Here is a 22,093-nt window from a genome sequence, read left to right on the forward strand (position 1 = left end):
CCATTTCAAAATTTACATCTTCATCAAAAAGAGCAACAATTTGAATGTGCATAGAATTCAAGGTTTGACTGAAGTGTACCTTCTTAACCATCAAAGCAACCAAACTTTACAAGAGATAAAAACTCAATCTAAAATTTTCCATAAGAAAATACTGGGAGGATTAGAAGAGTTAAACTTTGAGGGGGAAAGTGAAGCAAACCAGCTATGAACAATTAAACTAAGCTATGTCTAAGGCCAAAACCAAACTAAAGGAGGCCTAATGAGAAGTAGGTTGAGGCCTAAAAGAAATCTCAAATGCCTTCCTCACCCTGATATTACCTTGCAATGAGTCCATGGGAGTTTGTGTTTAAAGAGCAAAAATGTGCAGGCATTTGCTACAGAAATTGCTGTTTTCTTACATAATGGTATATTGTTCCATAAATGTTTAGTGGTAATGGGGATGATGCATATTGCCAGCAGGAAAAAGACACAGGGATTGTTTAAAGGAAGAGAAAATGCAAATACAGATGCCCAAATGAAATTTTTATGAATTTATTAATTTTTGAAAGTTTTATGAAAGACTGAAAAAGACAACAAAATATTAAAACTAATATTACTGCTCAGCTTCAAACCCTCCTCTCTCATAATACTGATGCATGTGTATAACCACAAAAGAAGTTTTATTTTAAATGAAAACATTTCAAGAAAACGTAGACATTTCAAAAACCTTGAACATCATCTCTTTAAAAGAAAACAAAGCTGTGAAAAGCTAAAGGTTTGTGATTTTAATGAGGGTTAACAACGATAATGAAAAGCTACTTTGCACACAATAGTCTGTTCATTGGCGATAACTCAGGCCTGTCTGCAGAACCACCTGTTTCATATCCAAGACATGGTAAGTGCATTTTAAAACAAAACCTTAAGAGATTTCATGACATTCTAAATTTGGATCATTATCATCATCTTATACAATGAGCCAAAACTCAAATGTATGGTTTGCTTCTCTCCCGATCAACCTTTTATATACTTGTCAAAGGGAGAAGCAGAAAATTGGGTAAGGGATGGTTTTATTTTCTTCCTGAGCAAACATTAGCCAGACTATTCCAAAATCAGATCAAAGATATAATTATTCTGTTAAGAAAACACAAAACAAACTTAAGAAGCAAGAGAAAATGTTAATATGGTCTGAAATTCCCACTAGCATAATCAACCAAAAACAAGTACCAGAACTCTCCTCCAAATCTTAATCCATGTTAATTACAAATGACAAATATAGTTAATATAAACCATAATGGTCTGAACTAATTTGACTGAGCATGCAATGCAGTGTTGGCAAGGTCAGGCTTTTGTGCTCAATTACTGTTCATTCAAGCTGACTTTAAAGAAACTTTTGTGGGAAGGAACAATGATCCCAATACCCTACAAACAACTAACCAACATGAAAATTTAAATAATCTAATGCAGGTTTCAGTTAGTTAGAATTCTAAAGACACACAACTCATGCAAAAGTCTATTTGTAAATTGATTCTGTTCATCACAATTCGGTAACACTCTGTCTGAGGTAATTTGTGACAATGAATTGAAGGCATCAGGAGTGTGGTCAGTACAGGAAAATCAATCTATTAGGAAAAATTACAATGACTAGTGGTGGCAGAAGAAAATAAATAACCCTAATGGTGATTGGAGGTATCTTGACACAGAGGGAGACAGCTATAGACTGAGGATCTGAATACTGAACCCTAGCTATTTTAAGGTATCAAAAAATTAGGGATGATCCCCTTACTGGGGCAGATGTCTTTCTGATTCTCTTTTATTGGGATGGAGGAAATTTTCAGTACACCAAGAAACAAGCTGAAGGGGTTTTCACTATCCCGAATTCTTGTCCAAATATGTAGTAGCAAGTATTACCATGGGTTACCGAATCTGCTCCTACCCTCTCTCTGAAGGTGGGAGTTTTCAGTTATCCAAATGACCCAGAACCTCAAAACTGCTCAGGTCACTTGGTTCCCAGTGAAGATACATAAGAGATGTCTACTATCTATACTAGCAAGGCTAGGTGCCTATTCCAAAGGAGTAAACCTTTACTGCTTTCCTCATAGCAGAAAATGTGAGCCAGTGGTTGAATCCAGTCATGGCTTTCTTTTTTTTTTTTTTTTTTCTTTTCTTAACGTTTATTTATTTTTGAGACAGAGAGAAACAGAGCACGAATAGGGGAGGGGCAGAGAGAGAGGGAGACACAGAATCCGAAACAGGCTCCAGGCTCTGAGCTGTCAGCACAGAGCCCAACGCGGGGCTCAAACTCACGGACCGGACCGTGAGATCATGACCTGAGCCAAAGTCGGACGCTCAACCGACCAAGCCACCCAGGCGCCCCCAGTCATGGCTTTCTTAATGAATCCATGACAATGATGAAAAGGTGTTTTCTTAAGCTTTTGCTCTATCCACTTATTTCAGTACTGAGGCCTGTGAATTAAACTGACAAAAGACAGATCAACAGGACAAAAGGCATGCAAATATTGTTGATGTTAATATTTTTACATGTATAGGGGCCTCACAGAAAAAAGGGAAAACCTAAGGATGTAGTTAGATTCAGAGGTTGACATTTTAACAAAGGGCAATAAATTGTAGAAAAAAACTAGACAAAGTAAAGGGAGGTTTGGTGATAAATTGTGGGAAAGTGAGTAGGAAATAAATGAGGGAAACTAATGGAAGAGTTATTTTAGTAAAGTATGTTGATGCAGACTCACCTTAATGCCAGCCTTCCATTTCTAGACAATGGTCACTTTCCTCGTCCTGGTACAGGAGATGGGGTATATTTACGCCACCTTCACAAAGGGAAATTTGTGTTCAGCTTTAAGGCAGATAAAAGGAGGGCAGAGAACATCAGTCTTGACATTCAAGCCAAATTTTGGATGAGGGTCCACTTTGCTACTACAAAATGGCCATACAGGGGCATTTAAGAATATAGACACCAGCCCCTGCTTCCCATTTAAGAGAATTTGGAAGGTAGAGGCTTACTGAATTCACCTACAATGACCAGGCAAGAAATCAGTGTTTGAGAGAAGCTTCAATTCCACTTGTTTTGGGGGCAAAAATGTGTGAATATGTGGGCCAAAAGAACCCAGGGAAGCTGTTTTGATGGTATTTCACCCATGAAGGATAAGAGCCAAGACAAGAGGATCTCAGCACTAGGAAGCTGTGCAACAGACCACCAGGAGTGGAAGCTGGGAAGGTCACAAAGGGTCACCCCAAGAGTACCCACATTAGGAAACTATGCCGTTTTGGAGGTCCCAGCAGAGGTCACCAGGCAATTCCCACATCCACCCCATATCACAGCCAGCTTTTGTACGTCTGCAGTAATAGTGGACATGAAAACCAACAAGCATCAGTCAAATAAAAATTCCACTGGCTCCAGAATTTGAATTCTTTCATCCCTCTTCTATTCCCTGTTCCTGTGTCCCAATTCTTAAGAACCAGAAAAATTATGGAGGCAGAAGCAAGCTACAAAAAATAGTGAAAGAACAAATTATGCCCTTTTTTCATTTCTCCAGACTAATGGAGAAAAGAGGTCTTCAAATGCATGTGAGACCCACTTCTGCCTAGGATTCAGAAATCTGGAAAGAGCATCCCATCCTTATAACAAGAGTAATAGTAACAACAGTTACAACAAAGCCAGAGAGTCTGAAAATTCACAACTCTTCTGAAACCCATCAGAGAGCTAAAAGTGACAGAAAAACCAGTGAATCTGAAATCTAAAGATAAGAGTCTCCAAAGACAAAGAGGACATGAGCTCTTGCTCACCCAACATAGTCACCAACAGACATGGGTAAAAAGAATCCAACTAGATTTTTTAACCAATCGCTAATGGCTCAGTGTGGACTAATGAGAGTATATAGAACCCATGGAGACTGCAGACACAGGAATTCACAACCTCTCACAGGCTCTTCTTGGACTTCACCGAGCACTCACAAAAAAGACTGGGGTAAAAGCAAAACTCCTGACAAAGGTGCAGGTCTGGGGAAGGCACCCAGCAGCGCTGCGGGGAAAGCAAAAGCCCTACTGGATTCTCCTCCCCTATCTCTCCATAGGAATCAAAGCTCTATGCTCTGTGGGAATGTGACAAATACTGTTAATCTTAAGGCGCTGTGAAAACCCAGGTAGAAGAAGGAATAGAACATAACACTTTATCCCAGGGGAAAGGGTAGAATACATGCTGGGCCCAGAATTACAGCTGGGAGAGGGGCATGAGCACTAAGAATCCATGGACACATTACCTTCCTAAGACTGAGGGTTAGTCAGAACAGCAGATAGCACTGCACACCCCTCACCTCCCACCTCCAGGGTAACAAGCTACTCCGAACAAGTAATGGTGGTCTACTGCCGGGAGATAGGCCAGGGTGTGCTCCCAGAGAAGCAGTGCAAAGGGAAACAGGGAACAGAGGGCACACTCAGATGAGTTCTAAAGAGAACTTAATGAAGAGACTATTTCTGGTGGGGAAGGCAGATTGTGGAACTAATGATGAGGAATGCTGAAGGCACTGAGTGATGACCAATGATGGGAAACTGTGAAGACTTAAAGTGGCAAGGAGAAGAAACAGCAATTGGAGTGATAGCTAGAGCCCAGCAAGCAGGTAGCAGGCAGCTGCAGTCAATGCCACATCATAAGTAATTATGTTCTATACTTTTAGTTTCTCCCTCATCCTACCCTTTCATCGGCTGCTGGTGTCTCATTGGCTGACCAAACCAAAAAAGAGCCAGGGAGTTGGCGTGCTGCTATCCATGCATCAGACCTATGGGGGCACAGAGAAGAGCCAACGGTATGGATGGAGTGGGTGCAAATGGAAAATACCCAGCATAATCATCCTAGCTTGACTACTGCATCACCACAGGATCCACCTCCATAACCTTGGCAGCCTCTCCCTCCTCAGGGTGCAAACCTGAACCTTCCTTCTTCTCTCTACCATCTTTCTAAGTGATATTATGCATTTCCATGGCTTGTGATATCACTGGTATGCTGATTACTTTTTTTGAATTTTTTTTTAATGTTTCCTTATTTTTGAGAGAGAGAGAGCATGAGTGGGGGAGGAGCAGAGAGAAAGAGGGAGACACAGGCTCCAGGCTCTGAGCTGTCAGCACAGAGCCTGAGGCGGGGCTCGAACCCCACGAACTGTGAGATCATGACATGAGCTGAAGTCAGATACTTAAAGGACTGAGCCACCCAGGCACCCAATTACCATTCCTTTCCTTGAGTTCTACACTCAGATCCAACTGCCTTGACAGCTACTTCTGGGTGTCTCCTACACTGCATTTCTGACTCATCTGATCCTGTTAATTATCTTAATTCACCCCTGCCAGTATCCAATTCATCAACAAGCTAAAATATATTCCAGATCTGCCCATCCTTTCTCTTTGTCACCCTTGTCACCATATTACTTCTGATTTCTACACCTATTTCTTATCTTCCTCCAATCAATTCTAGACTCAGCAGTCAGAGGGACCATCTTAAAATGTAGACTAGGTCATGACATTTCTCTGTTTAAACTTTACAGTGTAGTCTTCCCCTACCTCATCTTTGCCACACCCCTACTTACTACTCTCTAGCCACACTGGCTTTTCCAAGTCTTCATAAAAGCCAAACTCTGCAGACTCAGGGACAACCGTTCCCCTTCCCAGTCACTGCTCCAACCTGGCCCCATGTTTCAGAACTTGTCTCCTTTTCATCTCTCAGGGTGGCTTTAATGTCTCTGCAGAATGGCTTTTCCTGGCCACCTTATTTGAAGTAAGTTCTTCCATCTCATTGTTCCCTATCTTCTCACCTAGTTTATTTTGTTCTTACCATCACCCTCTGCTTTTTCTTTTTATTTGTTTGGTTGTGTTTTTGTCAGTCTCTCATACTAAACTTCAAGCTAATAATGCAGGAATTATTATGCCCTGTGATTGTCTTACACGCCTGTATGCCCTGAGCCTAGCATACTGCCTGGCATAAAGTAGGTATGCCAAAGACTATGCTAAGTTCCATAAAAATAAGATTGCACTTAAATCTGCCTAACAACCCTAAGAGGTAGATATTTTTACTTTACAAGTGAGGAAACTGAGGCATAGAAAGGGTAAGCAACTTAACAAGAGTCACATGGTTAGGAAGTAACAGGTGAAATTCAAACCTAGAGAATCTGATGCCAAGGCCAGCACTTTTAACCACTGTGCAATACCTACTCCCACATTCATTTCCATGGATGAAATAATGACTACACATATTAATTAATAAAGTGGAAGGGCGGTCATAGATTGTACCCACAAGTCAGTATGCAGAAGTCAGAGAGGCTAATATTGAAGACCTCCAGTATTAAGACCTGAAGATTGAGTGTGCCAGACTGACAGGAGAGAAAATGTACCAAGCACAGAGACTCATACATGCAAAGACACAGAGGCAGAAGAGAGGGTTGTATGTTAGGAGGGGAACAAGTAGTTGTTTCCTTGGATTATAAAATGAGAAGAGAAGAAAATAGGTAGAAAGTCAAAACTGATGAGTCTAAAAGGCAAAGTTTGCAGTCAACACAAAGCAGTTTAGATTTTTATCCTGTAGAATAAAGATTAGGAAGTGATTAAAGAAAATTAATCAGAATGGAGATACAATTAGGCTGTGATTTAGAAAACTCCCTCTGGCAGTGACATAGAGCAGTCTTCTTAAAGTTGAGCAGCCTACACTTCTTTAAGAGAAAAAAGTATCCGTGGACTTGGTGTCCACGGATACTTTTTGTACAAATACATAAGAAGACACAAACTCCTTAGTCTGGTACCTCTTATACAGTCATCAAACTGAAACAATTGTATATACTTCATAAGCCAAACTACAAATCAAATTAAATTTTAATTAACAGTAATTTAATGCAATGATGTTTTACTTAAACGAAATTGCCATTCAGAGCAGGCAGTGGTATTAACTATTTGGATGCACATTCATTGGAGTTTGAAAAAAAGAGAAAAGGAGATCTGAAAAATATTGCTGGTAGATTTAAATTAGATCATCTTTAATATCCTTCAGGAGTTATAGGTAAAGAACTTCCTCTTAAATTATATTTTGGCTGTTGAACTATACTTGGCAGAACTATATTTCTAGAATGTGACATCTCAGATTGAACCTCAGTGAATCATAGCTTCTTTAAATACAAATGATGCTGGCAGGCCAGGTCCAGGGACCCAGAGGGGGTCCCCCAGGACCAGCCAAAATGGTCCTTGGCTTCACATAGGATGGAAATCAAACATGAGCCAGCAGGAAGTGAGAGCAAAGTTAATTGAAGATATAGAGAGAGCAGATACAGATGGAGTGTCTGGGAGACTCAGAAAGGAAAGGAGTATGAGTCTGGTCTTTGTTTGAGGTCTGGGGGTTTTTTACTGAGGATTGTGGCCTGGTATACCTGTCCTCTCAGGCATCCAGGGACTGGTTAGAATAAAGACAGGGCCCAGGTGTCATTCCTTGGAGCCAGCAGGTCTTGGCGTTGAGAAGCCTAGCTCCTGGTTGTCTGGAATATGCATATGATAGGTTTGTCCCATCATTCTCATCTGGTCCTTCCATAGATGTTCTATATTCTAAAGAAATCCTTAACTCCTTGTCCCTTACAAGGGGGACACACACTATTTACATTCTGAGGCACGTGTAAAGTGGTGGTGCAGGTCTTAGCATGAACAGGAGCAGGAAAAGGAGCAAAAGCCACATTTTTAAGGAATTCTTCAGGTTCCCTATCTCACAACCACAACAATTTAAACTTTTTATATTTTTGCTTTTGTGTTAATCTTTTTTTTTTTAACGTTTATTGTTTTGAGAGAGCAAGAGAGACAGAGAATGAGTGGGGGAGGGGCAGAAAGCAAGAGAGAGACACAGAATTCAAAGCAGGCTCCAGGCTCTGAGCTGTCAGCACAGAGCCTGACACAGGGCTGGAACCCACAGACCATGAGATCATGGCCCGAGCAGAAGTCGAACGCTTAACCGACTGAGCCATCCAGGCACCCTGTTTCTGTGTTAATCTTAAGATACATAATGTAGTGGCCACTGTTAGGCAAACAGGCTTGAGCAATAGAATGCAGGAAGGGCCCACAGCGACACTCTGGCTGAATACAGACAGGACCATCAGGCGACTCACCTCAAAATACCCATAGACCCTAACTAACCAGTGGACAGCAGTTAGCAAAATAGAAAAAAATTCCCAACGTCGCCATACCTCCTCACTTTCTCCCTTTAAATACAGCCCCCACTGCCTCATTGCAGACAGCCTCTCCTCTGCCGTCTTGCCCACTGCTCCCTTGTAGTATATTCAGTAAACTATCTCCTTTGTTCTGTCTTGGGTGAAACTTTTCACCCAATTGTCACCCCACATTTGGAGGCCTTCATCTGATCAAGAGAGACACCACACTCAATATAAACATAGTCTGGGTCATCTTTATGACTACTTTATAACAAATTTCGATACCCACCTTTACCTTTAAATTTATGATCCAATTACTACCATATCAGTTATTTTGGGTGGGTGTGAAGAAACAGGTGGACTTAATGTGTGAATATTGCTTTCCAGTATTTCCAGATGGATGAAAGTTTAATAGATCCATGGGGTTCTACAGGAAAGACGGTTGTTCAGTATTTCAGAGGAAACTAGAGGGAAAATTAAGAAAAGGATGGATCAAAGCTGAATCTGCCATTTACTGAGTGCTGACAATGTGCCAGGTACTGTGACTAACATTTTACATTCTCTATCACATTTAACCTTTACAAAAACCCCAGAAGATACATATTAGTAACCATTTCTATAAATGAGGAATCTGAGGCTTAGAAAGGTAGAGTCAGACAACTAGTAAATGGCAGAGCTTAGATTGGGACCACTCAAGACTAACTTCAAGTTTATGCTCTAAATTAGTAGGCAACACCACCTAAATGAAAGATTTTATAGTACTTAAGTGCTTTACCAAAAGGTGATTTGGTATTCTTATTTTATAAATCCAAAGTCATGTTGTATTGTGGCAAATAGATTATGACAGATTTGTCATTAGGACAGGTTTCAATAGAGTGGTCTTGAAAACATTGTGGCAACACAAAGTAAAGTCATATGTAGAGCAAGAGGCAAAAAACTTATTTAACACTAAATACCCCTAAGCAGTGTTAGTTAGTAATCCCTTCCAAAATCAGTGATAACGGCTCCTGGAAACTAAGGTGTCAGGGAGCTGCTTTGCCACTAAATCATTTGTTTGAAGTTCAACATTTTTAGTTCTTAAAACCATGTTCCACTGTGTGTTGGATTTTTTTGTTTGGATTTCTTTGGAGGAAGGAAGTTACGACCTTAAAAGAGAAATATGACCCTCATAATAATAATAAAAAAAAATCACTGGTTTATTCAAGGAACCATTATGAAAATTTTCTAACAGACAAGATTAAGAGGAGTGGGAGAGATTTATCTACTCCCTAAAAATTTACCAAATTCGAATTCCAAAATTCTTTTTCTTCATTTTCCGAAACATTTCCTTTAAATACTAGCTGGCATTTTGCATTTAATAAAAGTTGGTTTAAAAAAGATTAACATTTGATCAAAAGGGGCAGAGAAATGAATTGCTAAATATTAACAATGGAAATGAAGATGAATCACAAATGATGTTAAAGATATCTAAAATGATACAGGTCAATAAGAAGTGAAATTAACTTACTAGAAATAACATAAACCTTTGCAGTAATATTTGCGTGAAATTTATAAAGTAAAAACCAGGGCAGAGAAGCGGCGAGACCTCTTTCCATGGACCACAACACAAATTCTGTAATTGCCAGTTCACAGAAGCCAAATAATAATGAGTTGTCTGGTGGCTTCTCTTATTACTATACTTTACTTATTAAACGTATACATTATTCTAGAACTTTTTAAAACTACGATAGCGCCCGAGCGCGCGCGCGCACACACACACACACACACACACACACACACACACGGCATTACGTTTCCAATTGTCTTTCACTGGTAGATACCTCAATAGGAAAAACAGGTTGTCACAACTGCGTTCAGCTATGTTTGACCCTCTCTAGTCTTCGTAGGAAGCGGCCAAGTAATCCGCAACCCCGCGTTCCCCGCCCCCAGGCACTACGGAAACAAAACTGCATAAGGCTCCGCCCCACCGTCTGCAGAGTGAGCCAATCAGGGTGAAGCCCGGGGTGATCGCGTGCCGGGTGTCATGGCGGCCTGCAGGCGTTGCTGCTCGTGCCTGCGGCTTCGGCCGCTCGGCGATGGTCCCCTCCGCCTGCCTGGGCGGGACCGGGCGCTCACCCAGTTGCAGGTGCGAGCACTGTGGGGTGGCGCGGGGTTCCGAGCCGTGGCCGTGGACTTAGGCAGCAGGTGAGTAACGGTGTACGTTCTCTGACCTTTCGCAAGGCATCCTGTCTAGCTATCGCATGTATATTAATCTCCCAGACTAGAAATCCGGCAACACAAGTCTCGTTTACCCCTCTGTACCCCAAACGTAAAATGCTGGATTTCCCTTTCCGGGTTTGGAGTCTGTCTGCTGGTACCCTCCCCTTTGCCGCGCTGTCTCAGCCTCATGTCCTTTGCCTCTCGGTCCTCCCTTTTACCCTGTTCCGGTTTCCTTTCTCCAGCTGAGTCTGTGTACTTGGCTTTCATCTCCTTTATTTGCTTGGATTCCTGGACTCCTAAGTGGGTAACATTCCACCTCGGGATAATGAGTTGATAATGGGTGCCTACGTCATCCAATCCAGTTTATTGTTTAAATGCGTGGCCAGTATGACCCTGGGTAGGAAGGGAAGGAAAACGTCAGTTTATTGAACGCTAGTTTTGTGATACACTCTTTTTAAACCTGTGGTAAACGTGCTGTTATCCCCATTTCATAGTTAAAACAGAGGCTCAGAAAGGGTTAGTAACTCTCTCTGAGTCAACAAAGCCAGTACTTTGATACTAGGTGGATTTTATGTTTCTCTCCAAGCCCATGTTTCTACTAGGGGTCCGTTTGTCACAATTCACGTCTAAAATAACAAAATGGATCCTTTTTGGAATAAGTTAAATTGCTACTTACTTTATATATTTATCTTTTTTACATATACTTTAAAATTCTTTGACCCTCATTCGTGCAAAAAGTTGAAAAATCTGTTTTGGATTACAGGTCTTGTTTCCTAACTTACCGAATCCTGAACAAGTTAAGTTTTTTGTGGCAAAATGAGAAGACTGGTCTAGGTCAAGGGTCAAACTTTTTCTGTAAGGGGCCAGATGGTAAATACTTTGGGCTTTGAGGACTGCATACTGTCACATATGCCTGTTTACAAACCCTTTAAAAATGTAAAAAAAAAAAAAAGCTGAAAGGCTGTACAGAAACAGGCTATATAGTTTGTTGATCCCTAAACTAGATGATCTCTAAGCACCCTTTCCACTTCTGACATTCTTTGATTCTGATTTTTTGAGGGAGAGGATATCTCTTCCATTATTCAAGGACTTAACATTCTTTGAAGAAATGCCTTAGCGGGGGCACCTGAGTGGGCTCAGTTGTTTGAACATTAGACTCTTGATTTCCGCTCAGGTCATGATCTCAGGGTTATGGGATTGAGCCCAGCGCAGAGCCCGACAAGGGGCTCGAACCCACGAACTATGAGATCATGACCTGAGCTGAAGCTGGACGCTTAGCCAACTAAGCCACCCAGGCACCCCTAAAAGCCTCCCTGGAGCCTCCCTGAGATTCTCTCACCGTCTCTCTCTCTCTCTCTCTCTGCCCATCTTCCCCACTTGCATGCACGTGCTCTCTCTTTTTCTCAAATAAATAAAAAGAAATGCCTCAAAGCATTTCATTCAACAGACAGCTACTGTGTGCTATACAGACTCCTTTAACGGACACAAAAGCAACAGTATTAGTCCCTGCCTTTCAAATTTTCCATAAACAATCTACTTTAAATATTTCATTTATTAGTCAGCCTGAAAGTTCTTTTAAACTGTGTCATGTGTTGTAACAACTAGATTCATAAATAACATACCCACTGGGTAAATTAGTTCCTTCATCTTTGTCTTGATTTTTGTTTGTTTTTTTGCAGCATTTATTAAATTTGACTATGTACCGTTCACTTTATATTTGTTATCTTGTGTATTATTTACAATACACTATAGATTATATACTGTTTTGGTGTTTTTCAAATGCTGTACTTAATACTCAGAGTAACCTTTGAGGCAACTGTTTAATTTTCATTTCAACATTTTTTTTCTTTTTTTAATGTTTACTTTGAGACAGAAAGTGCATGCACATGAGTTGGGGAGGGGGAGAGAGAAAATCCCAAGCAGGATCTGCACTGTCTGCGCAGAGTCCAACGCAGGGCTTGAGCTCAGGAACCATGAGATCATGACCTAAGCCGAAATCAAGAGTTGGATACCTACCTGAGTGAGCTACCCAGGTGCCCCACATTCCAACAAGCTTTTATTGAGAATCTACTGTGTACAGGGCACTGTAGATACAGAATCTGATGAGGGAGTAAGATAAACACAGGTTTGGTGCTGGGAAAATCACTGTGGTCGAGGTATGGATGGGGTGCCAAAGGAGAGCAAAGGCATATTCCATTCTAAAGCTTTCCATTGAAGGTGAATCTTGAGGGGTGAGGAGGAGGAGGAATTAGCAAGGAGAAAGAGGTAAGTGCAACTACAGGGAAGTGAGAGTGTATTTGAGTAACTACAAATAACTCAATGTGGATGAAGCAAAAGGTAAAATGTGAGTTTAGCATCAAAGGTCAAATGACAATAGGCAGAGTCCAAATCATAAAGATGTTTGTTTTTTTAGTTTTGTATTACTCAATTTTTCTCTGTGGAAGTTGGAGCAAGGTGGTTACATTCCACATCATTCTGCAGATGTTTCTAAAAAAATTTTTTTAATGTTTATTTTTGAGAGACAGAGCATGAGCAGGGGAGGGGCAAAGAGGAAGGGAGACACAGAATCCGATGGAGGTTCCAGGCTCTGAGCCGTCAGCGCAGAGCCCGACAAGGGGCTCGAACCCACGAACTATGAGATCATGACCTGAGCTGAAGCTGGACGCTTAGCCAACTAAGCCACCCAGGCACCCCTAAAAATGTTCTTTAAGCATCTCTCTCCCTGAAGTTCTATTCCCTGTAGCAGCTGGTTCTGCTCTTCCCTTTCTCTTCCTCAGCTACCTTTTCCCACTCTTCTCCCCACCAACAGAATCTCCTTGCTCATCCTAATCCTTTTTATTTATTTTTTTCAAGTGTTTTTTTTAATTAGGTAAACATTCACATGAATCAGCATTTTAAGAAGTTCAAAATCTCCTTCCCATATGGTTCCATAGCTGCCTAATTCCAGTTCCCAAAGGCCACTTGTGTTACCAATCTTGTATGCATCTGGAGATATTTTACACATAAAATACTGGACAGTAAGTTGTTAAAAGGTAAAACCAACTATGAAGTATAAAAGTAATAACCAGTTTGCACTAAAAACAGAACCAAAACTGCATGAATAGGAAAAAAATTACAAGGTCAGGTAACATCAGCTGAGATCATGAGATATAATGAAAAGTAACCGGCTGGTTCTTTGTGTAATATAAATTGCACACACCTAGAAGAAAAAGAGTTCAAATTAGGGAAATCATCAAGGCAGGACTATAGGACTGTCTGGTGTGTGGGCTAGGACCGCTAATGGAGACACTGGGTAGACTCAAGAGAGGGAACAAAGACGGCAGGAACATGGGATGTTTGAATAAATACATAAATCCAAGCGTGCGCGTCTAAGATCTAGGGACACTGCAGACCTGTTTGTTTTTCTCACTCAGCTCCCATTGTAAACAGGTTAGCTTTGGAAGCTTAACAGTGTTGCCTTCTCTCTGCTTCTCTGCCTGCTGATAGAACTGGGAAAGGCTGGTTCTTAGGAGAGGAGTGGGTCCTCTACTCCTTGCCTCAAGCTTTCTTTGTATGTGTGCTCTCTTTGGTACACTGCTAGTCCCTACACAGGTGGGGCTATATGACTGGTTTTCACCAGCAAAACCTAATATGAAGTGATAACAGGTTATCCACAGACTGAAGTATTTATTTTATTCCAGTGATGCTTACCATTATTCAGAGAGAACCCATGTTTTAACATTTGTTCTCTACTGCCTTCTCTTCATCCCCTTTAAGAATAAAGACTTAACCATCGCTGAAGATACTCAAAAGAATATGCCACTGTGGGCAATCTCAAAAACTGTGGGGCAAGAGCCCTGTGAATGGAATAGAACTGTAGCTTTCACAGCTCTTCTGTCTTGGGCCCACTTCAATTTATTTAGAGATACTCCCTTTCACAGGGATCACTCAGATACTCAGAATTTGCATTATTGGATGGAATGCCAATTCCTGATAAATCTTGAGAAACAGTGGTAACGTATTCTTATTCCAGATTAAACAAAATTTCAAGACCCTAAATTTACATTTTACACATAAAACCTTAATACTGATTTCAGCTATAGGTTGGTGGGGCTCTGCTTAAGGCTACAGTGTTACTGGCTCTAATCATCTCATTCCCTACACCTTCTATTCCAGCTTCATTCTTATCTCTGCATCTTATTATTCCATCTCTCAGGGTAAACCCATTTTATTATAGGCTGTCATTGCAACATCTGTGTTGAATGTCTCAAATATTTCTTGTGATTAAAAAAAAATCCTCATAGTTTTTCAAGACTGATAACACAAGTGTACATGTTTTTTTTGATTTTCAAATTTAACAAAATGAGACTATCTGAATAGGTAAATGTGCTTTTCATGAACTCAGACTTCTGACAGAAGTGTTTAATGAGTAGAAATATTCAGTGATCTCTTTATCCCGTTTGTATATAAAGTACAGAGGCAGGGCATTGTGTGTGTGTATGTGTGTTCAGCACTGGGACTTGATAGAAAGTTTTGGAAGCTGCTTTCATGGGACAGAACATTTTCCTCCGTATCTTCAGGAGTCACTGAGTTGGTTAGGCTTCACAATACTCTGATGAATTTTAGTCTCTTTGACAAGTTTTGCTGATCTGTTTCATGCCTTCATTAACCTCTTTTTGTACTCACCAGAAGCTGGGAAATAATGCTAATAATACTGACTGTTTATTATATATAGAGACAGCTTTATTAGGATATAATTTACATGCCATACAATTTACCCATTTAGAATGTACAGTTCGGTGGTTTTTAGTGTATTCACAGTTTTGCAGCCATCACCACAATTTTAGAACATTTTCATCGCCCCCAAAAGAAACCTCAGACCCATTAGCAGTAACTTTCCATTTCTCCCCAAACTCCATAGCCCTAGGCAACCACTAATCTACAGACTTTCTGTCTCTATGGGTTTGCCTATTCTGAGCATTTCATATAAATAGAATATGATGAGTGGTCTTTTGTGACTGCCTTCTTTCACTTACTATGTTTCCAAGGCATATCCATGTTGTAACATGTATCAGTACTTCATTTTTTTAATGGCTGAATAATATTCCATTGTATGTATTAGACCACATTTTGTTCATTCATTGACATATTTTGATTGTTTCCTTTTTGAGGCCATTATGAAAAAAAAATGCTGTGGCTATGAACGTTCATATGCAAATTTTTGAATGGACATACAGGTTTTCATTTCTTTTTATTATTATTTTTTTGTTCTTTATGTTTTTTTTTTAATGTTCTTTATTTTTTTGAGAGACAGAGCACGAGTGGGGAGGGGCAGAGAGACAGACAGACAGAATCTGAAGCAGGCTCCAGGCTCTGAGCTGTAAGTACAAAGCCCAACGTGGAGCTCAAACTCACAAACAATGAAACCGTAACCTGAGCTGAAGTTAGATGCTCAACTGACTGAGCCACCCAGGTGCTCCTCTTTTCTTTTTTTTTTTTTTTAAGTTTATTTATTTATTTTGAGAGCAAGAAAGCATGTGCACAAGTGGGAGAGGAAAAGAGATGGGGGGACAGAGGATCTGAAGCAGGCCTCACACTGACAGCAGATAGCATGATGTGGGGCTCAAACTCACAAACCGTGAGACCATGACCTGAGCTGAAGTCAGATGCTTAGAGGACTGAGCCACCTAGGCACCACCCAAGTTTTCATTTCTCTTGGTTATATACCTTGGAGTAGAATTGCTGGGCCATATGGCACTTCTGTGTTTAATCTCTTGAGGAATTGCCAGATTATTTCCCAAAGGAGATGTACCATTTTGCATTTCCATTAATACTGTATGAGGGTTATAGTTTCTCCATATCCTCACCAACACTTTTTATTGATCTGTTTTATTATAACCATCCTTGTACATGTGAAGTCATTATCTCATCGTGGTTTTGACTTGCATTTCTCTGGCGGTTTACGGTGTTGAGCATATTTTCATGTATTTACTGGCTATTAGTAGATTTTCTTTGGATAGACTTCAAATCTTTGCCAATATAAAAATTAATATTGTTGGTCTTTCTATTGAGTTGTAAGAATTCTTTACATATTCTAGATACAGGTCCCTTACCAGTTACACGCTTTGCAAATACATTCTATTATTCTGTGGATTTTCTTTCCCTTTCTTGATATCCTTTGAAACATGAAAGTTTTTAATTTTGATAAAGTTCTATTTGCCTGTTTTTGTCTTTTGTCACTTGTGTTTTTGATGTCATATATAAGAAGATGTTGGCTAACCCAAGTTTGAAGATTTACTCCTATGTGTATTCCTAAGAATTTTATGGTTTTAATTTTTACATTTAGGTCTATACTCTGTTTTGAGTTAATTTTTATTTATAGTATGAGGAAAGGAAGGGGTCCAGTTTATTAACTTGTTTGCATATAGATATCCAGTTGTCCCAGTACCATTGGTTGAAATAGCTATTCTTCCCCCCTATTGACTTGTCTTGGCACCATTATCAAACATGAAGGTCTTTGTAGGCAATATTTAAAAATTATATTTTGTCCTGAAAGCATTGGAGAATATTTTAAAGGACTGTAAGTAGGGAAATGATTCAGTGTGTGAGTTAAGAGTCTACTTTTATCAACAAGACAAAGGTTGTAAACTAAGGTTGACAGACTAAGGTTGTAAACGGGAATTAACATTTAGGAATGCAGTTAGCTTCTGCACCCCCAAAATATTTTATCTTTCATTCAGATTATTTCTGTGCCTTGGTTTCTATATTTTTCCTTAAGCAGCTCTTAAATTCCCCTAGTACTTTTGATAATAATTGTGAACTCTATCCCTTTTTTGTTTGTTTTTTGCTGGGTGGGAGCCTGTGTGGCTTGGTTCTTCTGTTAGATATTTTAGAGTATTTTATACGAAGCTGGAATTTGTACTGATGACCTAAGTCCTTTTGTATTGAACTTTTATTTTTAAACAGAAAGTTAGAAATATCCTCTGGAAAACTGGCCAGATTTGCAGATGGCTCTGCTGTAGTACAGGTAAAAAGTCCAGATTTTAAAATTTTCATCTTAAAAATGGTTATGGAGACTGGTACTGTCTTTACAGCATCATATAACTTCTTAGAATTGTGGTATTGGAAATTAATACAGACCATTTCTAGTTTCAGAACCATTCCAGAGAAGTAGGGAGTCAGAAGCTGGATATATTAAATGACCTTTAAGATGTGTTCCAAACTTAGGGTTCTGTTTTATTCTGTTAATATATTCTGTAATGCTTTTCTAGAGAATGTGATTTTACTTTTTTCTTTTAATAGTAATAATTGAGAAATCTTTATATATAGCCTAAATTTCTTCATAAGAAGTAGAAAATATGATTGGATGTGGTTAAGCTATCAGTAAGCCTCTTGTTTTAGTTCTATTGCTTTTGCAAAGCTCAGCAACTGTTATAAAACAGATCATGATCTTGTAGAAAGGATCAAGATTGGACTAGTTGTGATTATTTTCATTATGGTGTCTTGGGATACTGTTCTCTTGTATTGAACTGGAGCAAGGATTCATTCAGTCACTACCTAAATGTTAATGTCTGATTTTTAAGGAATTTGCCAGTGTTGTTGTTTATGTTTAAGTCAGGTGACACTGCAGTGATGGTCACAGCAGTCAGTAAAACAAAACCTTCACCTTCCCAGTTCCTGCCTTTGGTGGTAAGTATTTGCTGATTTATTTAAACAGTAATATGGCACTGTAGAATTTGCAATATTTTTGTCTAGTGTCTAGTGAGTGCACAATGTAAACTTTGCACAGTAAAGGATTTTCCTTAGTTGATACTGAGTCATTAAAAGAATTTAGACTGATTCCTTCATAACCAATTCTCATATTAGTAGTAAGCATACTTCAGAATGTCCAGGTTGACAACAGTAAAGTGCATTAATACTTTGATGTTGAATAGCAATGAATTCATTACTTTCATAGGTTTCCCTTCAGTATGAGTCTGCAAGTATGTTTGGTGAAGAGTAAAGAGTTCTTTAGGAGTTTATGGCTTCCTTCTATTATGAAAAGGGGAATGCAGTTTTATTGAACAGAGTTGATATAAAAAAGGGAATGTTTAATTTGAGTAGAATAAGCCACTCTGGGAAGTAGTGAGGCTACATAGTCCTCTCACTGCTAAGTGGAGGGCTTTTTAAAAATCAATTTACTGAAATACTTGTATCAGCTTTCACTTCCCAAAGACATACAAAACACTAAAAGTAAATAAAATATTCTCCATTCTTAATCTGGACCATATTGTTAGCAACCTCAGGAGAATTAGTATCTGAACAGTGGTTCTTGGGAAATAGTTGCCATAAAAAGGAGTTAAATGAACTTCATTTTTTTTTTTCATTACTACTTCAGGTTGACTATAGACAGAAGGCTGCTGCAGCAGGTAGAATTCCCACAAACTATCTTAGAAGAGAGATTGGATCTTCTGATAAAGAAATTCTTACAAGTCGAGTAATAGGTAAGATATTAATAGAGACATTAACTCTCTCTGATATGCTTCTGTTAGCCTTTTTTCTATCTATATTCTACAGTTCCCTTAAATGTTCTTCCATTAAGTTAACACTGCCTGAGGTTATTTACTTTCATGTGGGGTCCATGAAAGAAAAAATTTTGTTTATTCACTACTGAATCCTGGGTACTTGGTATACTACCTGGCACAAAATGAGCATTCATTAAATACAGGTCGATGAAATGAATGAATCTCTGTTGACAATATAAATTCCGTGGCTCATGCCTCTACTGCTCTAGTATTTTTCATTTTCATATTCAGCATAGTAATTCCTGAAAGCATTATATTCAACTACTGAAATGTGCCTGCAATCTTTCAAATCTTTGACATCTTTAAATATTGTGGGATCATTTGAGTTTATAGCTCTTCTACAACAGAAATTGTTAGTTTGTGTATATGTATATGCATTCTTCAGACACAAAGTACCTCGAAAGATTTTCTTTTGATCTGTTATTGGCCTTAAGTCTCTTTCCTCTGCTTATATATGTAACTGATGCCTTTGGAACAGAAATGAAAAGTTGCTCCCCAATTTTAGACTTGTGTGCTCCAGCCCTGCTAGTTTTTTGTTATTAGGGCATGGTATAGATTAATTGAAGCACTGACATTTATCCATGACCCTCTCAGTAAGTCAGTCCAAGGGGATTTTTTTTTTAACATCTGAACAGCTACCTATATTATTTTCCAGCCTGGTGTTTAATAGAGTGAAAAGGTTGAATTATAAAGCAACTTTTGTCAGTACTATTTACTTTTCTTTTTCTTTTGGCAGATCGTTCAATTAGACCTCTCTTTCCAGCTGGCTACTTTTATGATACACAGGTAGATTCTGTTTTACGTTTGTTTCCAGATTAATCAAAAATTACGTAATGAATCTCTATAATACTACTTAGGCTAAATATTAAAGAACAAAATAAGAATTTTTAGTGATGCTATTTTACATTTTTTTTAAAAAACATACTAATAATTTTAAAAACTAATATTAATCTGATGTCAATTTGAATTGATACCAAATTATGAGTAGGAGTTAGCCAACCTAGGAGTGTGGAGGAAGCATTCTGAGCAGATGGGGGGGAAGCACAAAAGCTCTGAGGCAGGAAACAGGGTTTAGAGCAAAAGTTTATAGCAATTAAGGAGGTCGGGGACAGATCAGGCTGGGGCCTGAAAGTCAGATTAGTGTCAGAGGCTAGGACAATCACTACAACTAGTTTTTATTACCTATTTTTATTGGGTCCTCTTCTACTTTATTATAATTTTAATATTTTGTGAATATTATTCTCTCTCAGAATAATGACCCATTAATTTACTTTAATTAACTTTTATTTATTTGACAAAAATAAATATGCCTTTGCAAGGATGCCTCAAGAAGTTTTCTCTCTTTTAAGTTGTTTTCTTAAGTATATGACATAGGCGTATTATTGCAGTGTAATAATAAAGTAATTCACTCATTTGTTTTCTATATGCTTGTTAATAGAAAACAGTATTTTTATGTAATAGAAATAGCTAACATTTACTGAATATTTTCAACATGCCCAGTATTGTAAATGCTTTACAAATAATATTACCTTTAACTTACAGAATATCTTTTAGGGAGGTGCTATTATCTTTCCCTTTTAAATATAAGGAACCTTTTGAGGCTTAAGTAATTTGCCATAGTCAAGCATGTAGTTAAATGATAGCCAGAAATAAGGGTTTAACTATAAAGTCCATATTTTTAACCACATGGTGATCCTTTATTTTAGTTCAAAATGTTAACAAAAATGATAATCCTCCTAAATCAAGTAGATTTTTTTTTAAGTGCTTTAAATTTTTCCCCTTGTACCAGGTACTTTGTAATCTGTTAGCAGTAGATGGTGTTAATGAACCTGATGTTCTAGCAATTAATGGTGGTAAGTTTTAAAATCGAGATTAAAATTATCACCTTTTTTTTAAAGGTATGAAATAATTTTATTTCAGCTCTTATTTTTTTTCTTTGTTTTTGTTAAGCTTCTGTAGCCCTGTCATTATCAGATATTCCTTGGAATGGACCTATTGGTAAGTTAGGATTTGAAAATAAGAAACATGTTTTTTACTAGTGAGCATGCTATAGCAAGGGCATAGATTTACTGGCTCTGTAAATCTCATAGGGAGTTTAGTTAGATGACCATCTAAGATTCCTTTTTGAGATATTTTCATCCTTGCCTTGAGTTTTATTTCTGATAGCAATAAGTTACAGTGTTAGAGACTTTTATGTTCCTAGATACTTTGACTTCTTAGTTGCCTCCTCTGTTTAAGGACTTTTTGTGGGGGAATAGGAAATTGTTAGAGTACATAGTCTTTCAGGATAAAACATGTTTAGAACTTAATGACTCTTAAAAGTTGTATTCATGCAATATAAAAAAGACTCAAGTAAGTAATTTTTGAATATCCTAAATGCCAGATACTAAGGTAAAAACTGAAGGAATAAAGGCAGACTAGGCACAATTCTTGCTTTCAATGTAAGTAGGGGAAACAATTATTTATAAACAGCATTATAAAAGTATAGTAAAAATGGTAAGAAAATGATAGAAAAGGTTGGGTTTAGTCTTGTGAAGTCAGGTTGTCAAGGAGGGCTTTTCAGAGTACTCACCATTAAAGCTTAACCTTAGTAGGATCAGATGGTAAGCATTTGCCTTGGAGAAAGTACAGTCTAGCCCAAGAAAAGAGCATGAGCATAATCACAGAGGTATGGAAGAAATAGTGTATTTGAGCAATTCAGAGTGCTCCAGTGAGGCCAGAAGGTAAGGTGGGGTAGGATGTTCTGTGGGCCTTAAATACCATGGTAGAAATATGGATTTTATTGTAGTCACAATTAAAGATAGGGATTGAAGTTATCACTGAAATAATGTCTTGAAAACTGAGTTTTTATTGCACAACTGCCTGTATTTTGATATATCTTAGGGGCAGTCCGAATAGGAATGATTGATGGAGAGTGTGTTGTTAATCCAACACGGAAAGAAATGTCTTCCAGTACTTTAAATCTAGTGGTTGCTGGAGCACCTAAAAGTCAAATTGGTAAGTAGTTTACTACATTTGTTCCGGATTTTACTTATAAATTCTGGCTCCTTAAAAATGCATTTGTATACTTCTGTGTATTTGTGTTTTGTCAATTAGCCATAAAGATTTTTGTTCTGTTTTATTGCTGCCCTATTGTGGTAGTGCTCTTGCTACATATCAAACAATACCTAGAATTATAGAATGTTGTACAAG

The 22,093-nt window shown here is 38.6% G+C and overlaps 1 protein-coding gene and 1 long non-coding RNA gene across 7 annotated transcripts in view; one reads left to right on the forward strand and one right to left on the reverse strand.

The window, feature by feature from the left end:
• The window catches only part of LOC131485074 (uncharacterized), a 35,677-nt gene extending 25,552 nt beyond the window's left edge, over nucleotides 1-10,125 (reverse strand). For all 5 annotated transcript variants that reach the window (XR_009248624.1, XR_009248625.1, XR_009248623.1 and 2 more), the window contains exons 1-2: nucleotides 9,980-10,125; nucleotides 2,727-2,804 (exon numbers count right to left, since the gene is read on the reverse strand). This is a non-coding gene — a long non-coding RNA (uncharacterized LOC131485074). The remainder of the gene's footprint in view (nucleotides 1-2,726; nucleotides 2,805-9,979) is intronic.
• A 22-nt stretch (nucleotides 10,126-10,147) lies between these two features.
• Nucleotides 10,148-22,093, forward strand: part of PNPT1 (polyribonucleotide nucleotidyltransferase 1) — a 49,272-nt gene continuing 37,326 nt past the window's right edge. Inside the window, exons 1-8 of one of the 2 annotated variants that reach the window (XM_058684047.1) lie at nucleotides 10,148-10,343; nucleotides 17,304-17,364; nucleotides 17,952-18,026; nucleotides 18,715-18,820; nucleotides 19,638-19,687; nucleotides 20,691-20,754; nucleotides 20,852-20,899; nucleotides 21,785-21,898. In XM_058684047.1, coding sequence (XP_058540030.1) covers nucleotides 10,183-10,343; nucleotides 17,304-17,364; nucleotides 17,952-18,026; nucleotides 18,715-18,820; nucleotides 19,638-19,687; nucleotides 20,691-20,754; nucleotides 20,852-20,899; nucleotides 21,785-21,898 — 679 coding nt within the window. In that variant the 5' untranslated portion in view covers nucleotides 10,148-10,182. Of the gene's footprint in view, nucleotides 10,344-17,303; nucleotides 17,365-17,920; nucleotides 18,027-18,714; nucleotides 18,821-19,637; nucleotides 19,688-20,690; nucleotides 20,755-20,851; nucleotides 20,900-21,784; nucleotides 21,899-22,093 lie in introns of both variants that reach the window. The other variant, XM_058684048.1, reaches the window with a different exon arrangement.

This window comes from Neofelis nebulosa, chromosome 9, assembly GCF_028018385.1.
Source record: "Neofelis nebulosa isolate mNeoNeb1 chromosome 9, mNeoNeb1.pri, whole genome shotgun sequence".
In the NCBI taxonomy this organism is placed as follows: Eukaryota; Metazoa; Chordata; class Mammalia; order Carnivora; family Felidae; genus Neofelis; species Neofelis nebulosa.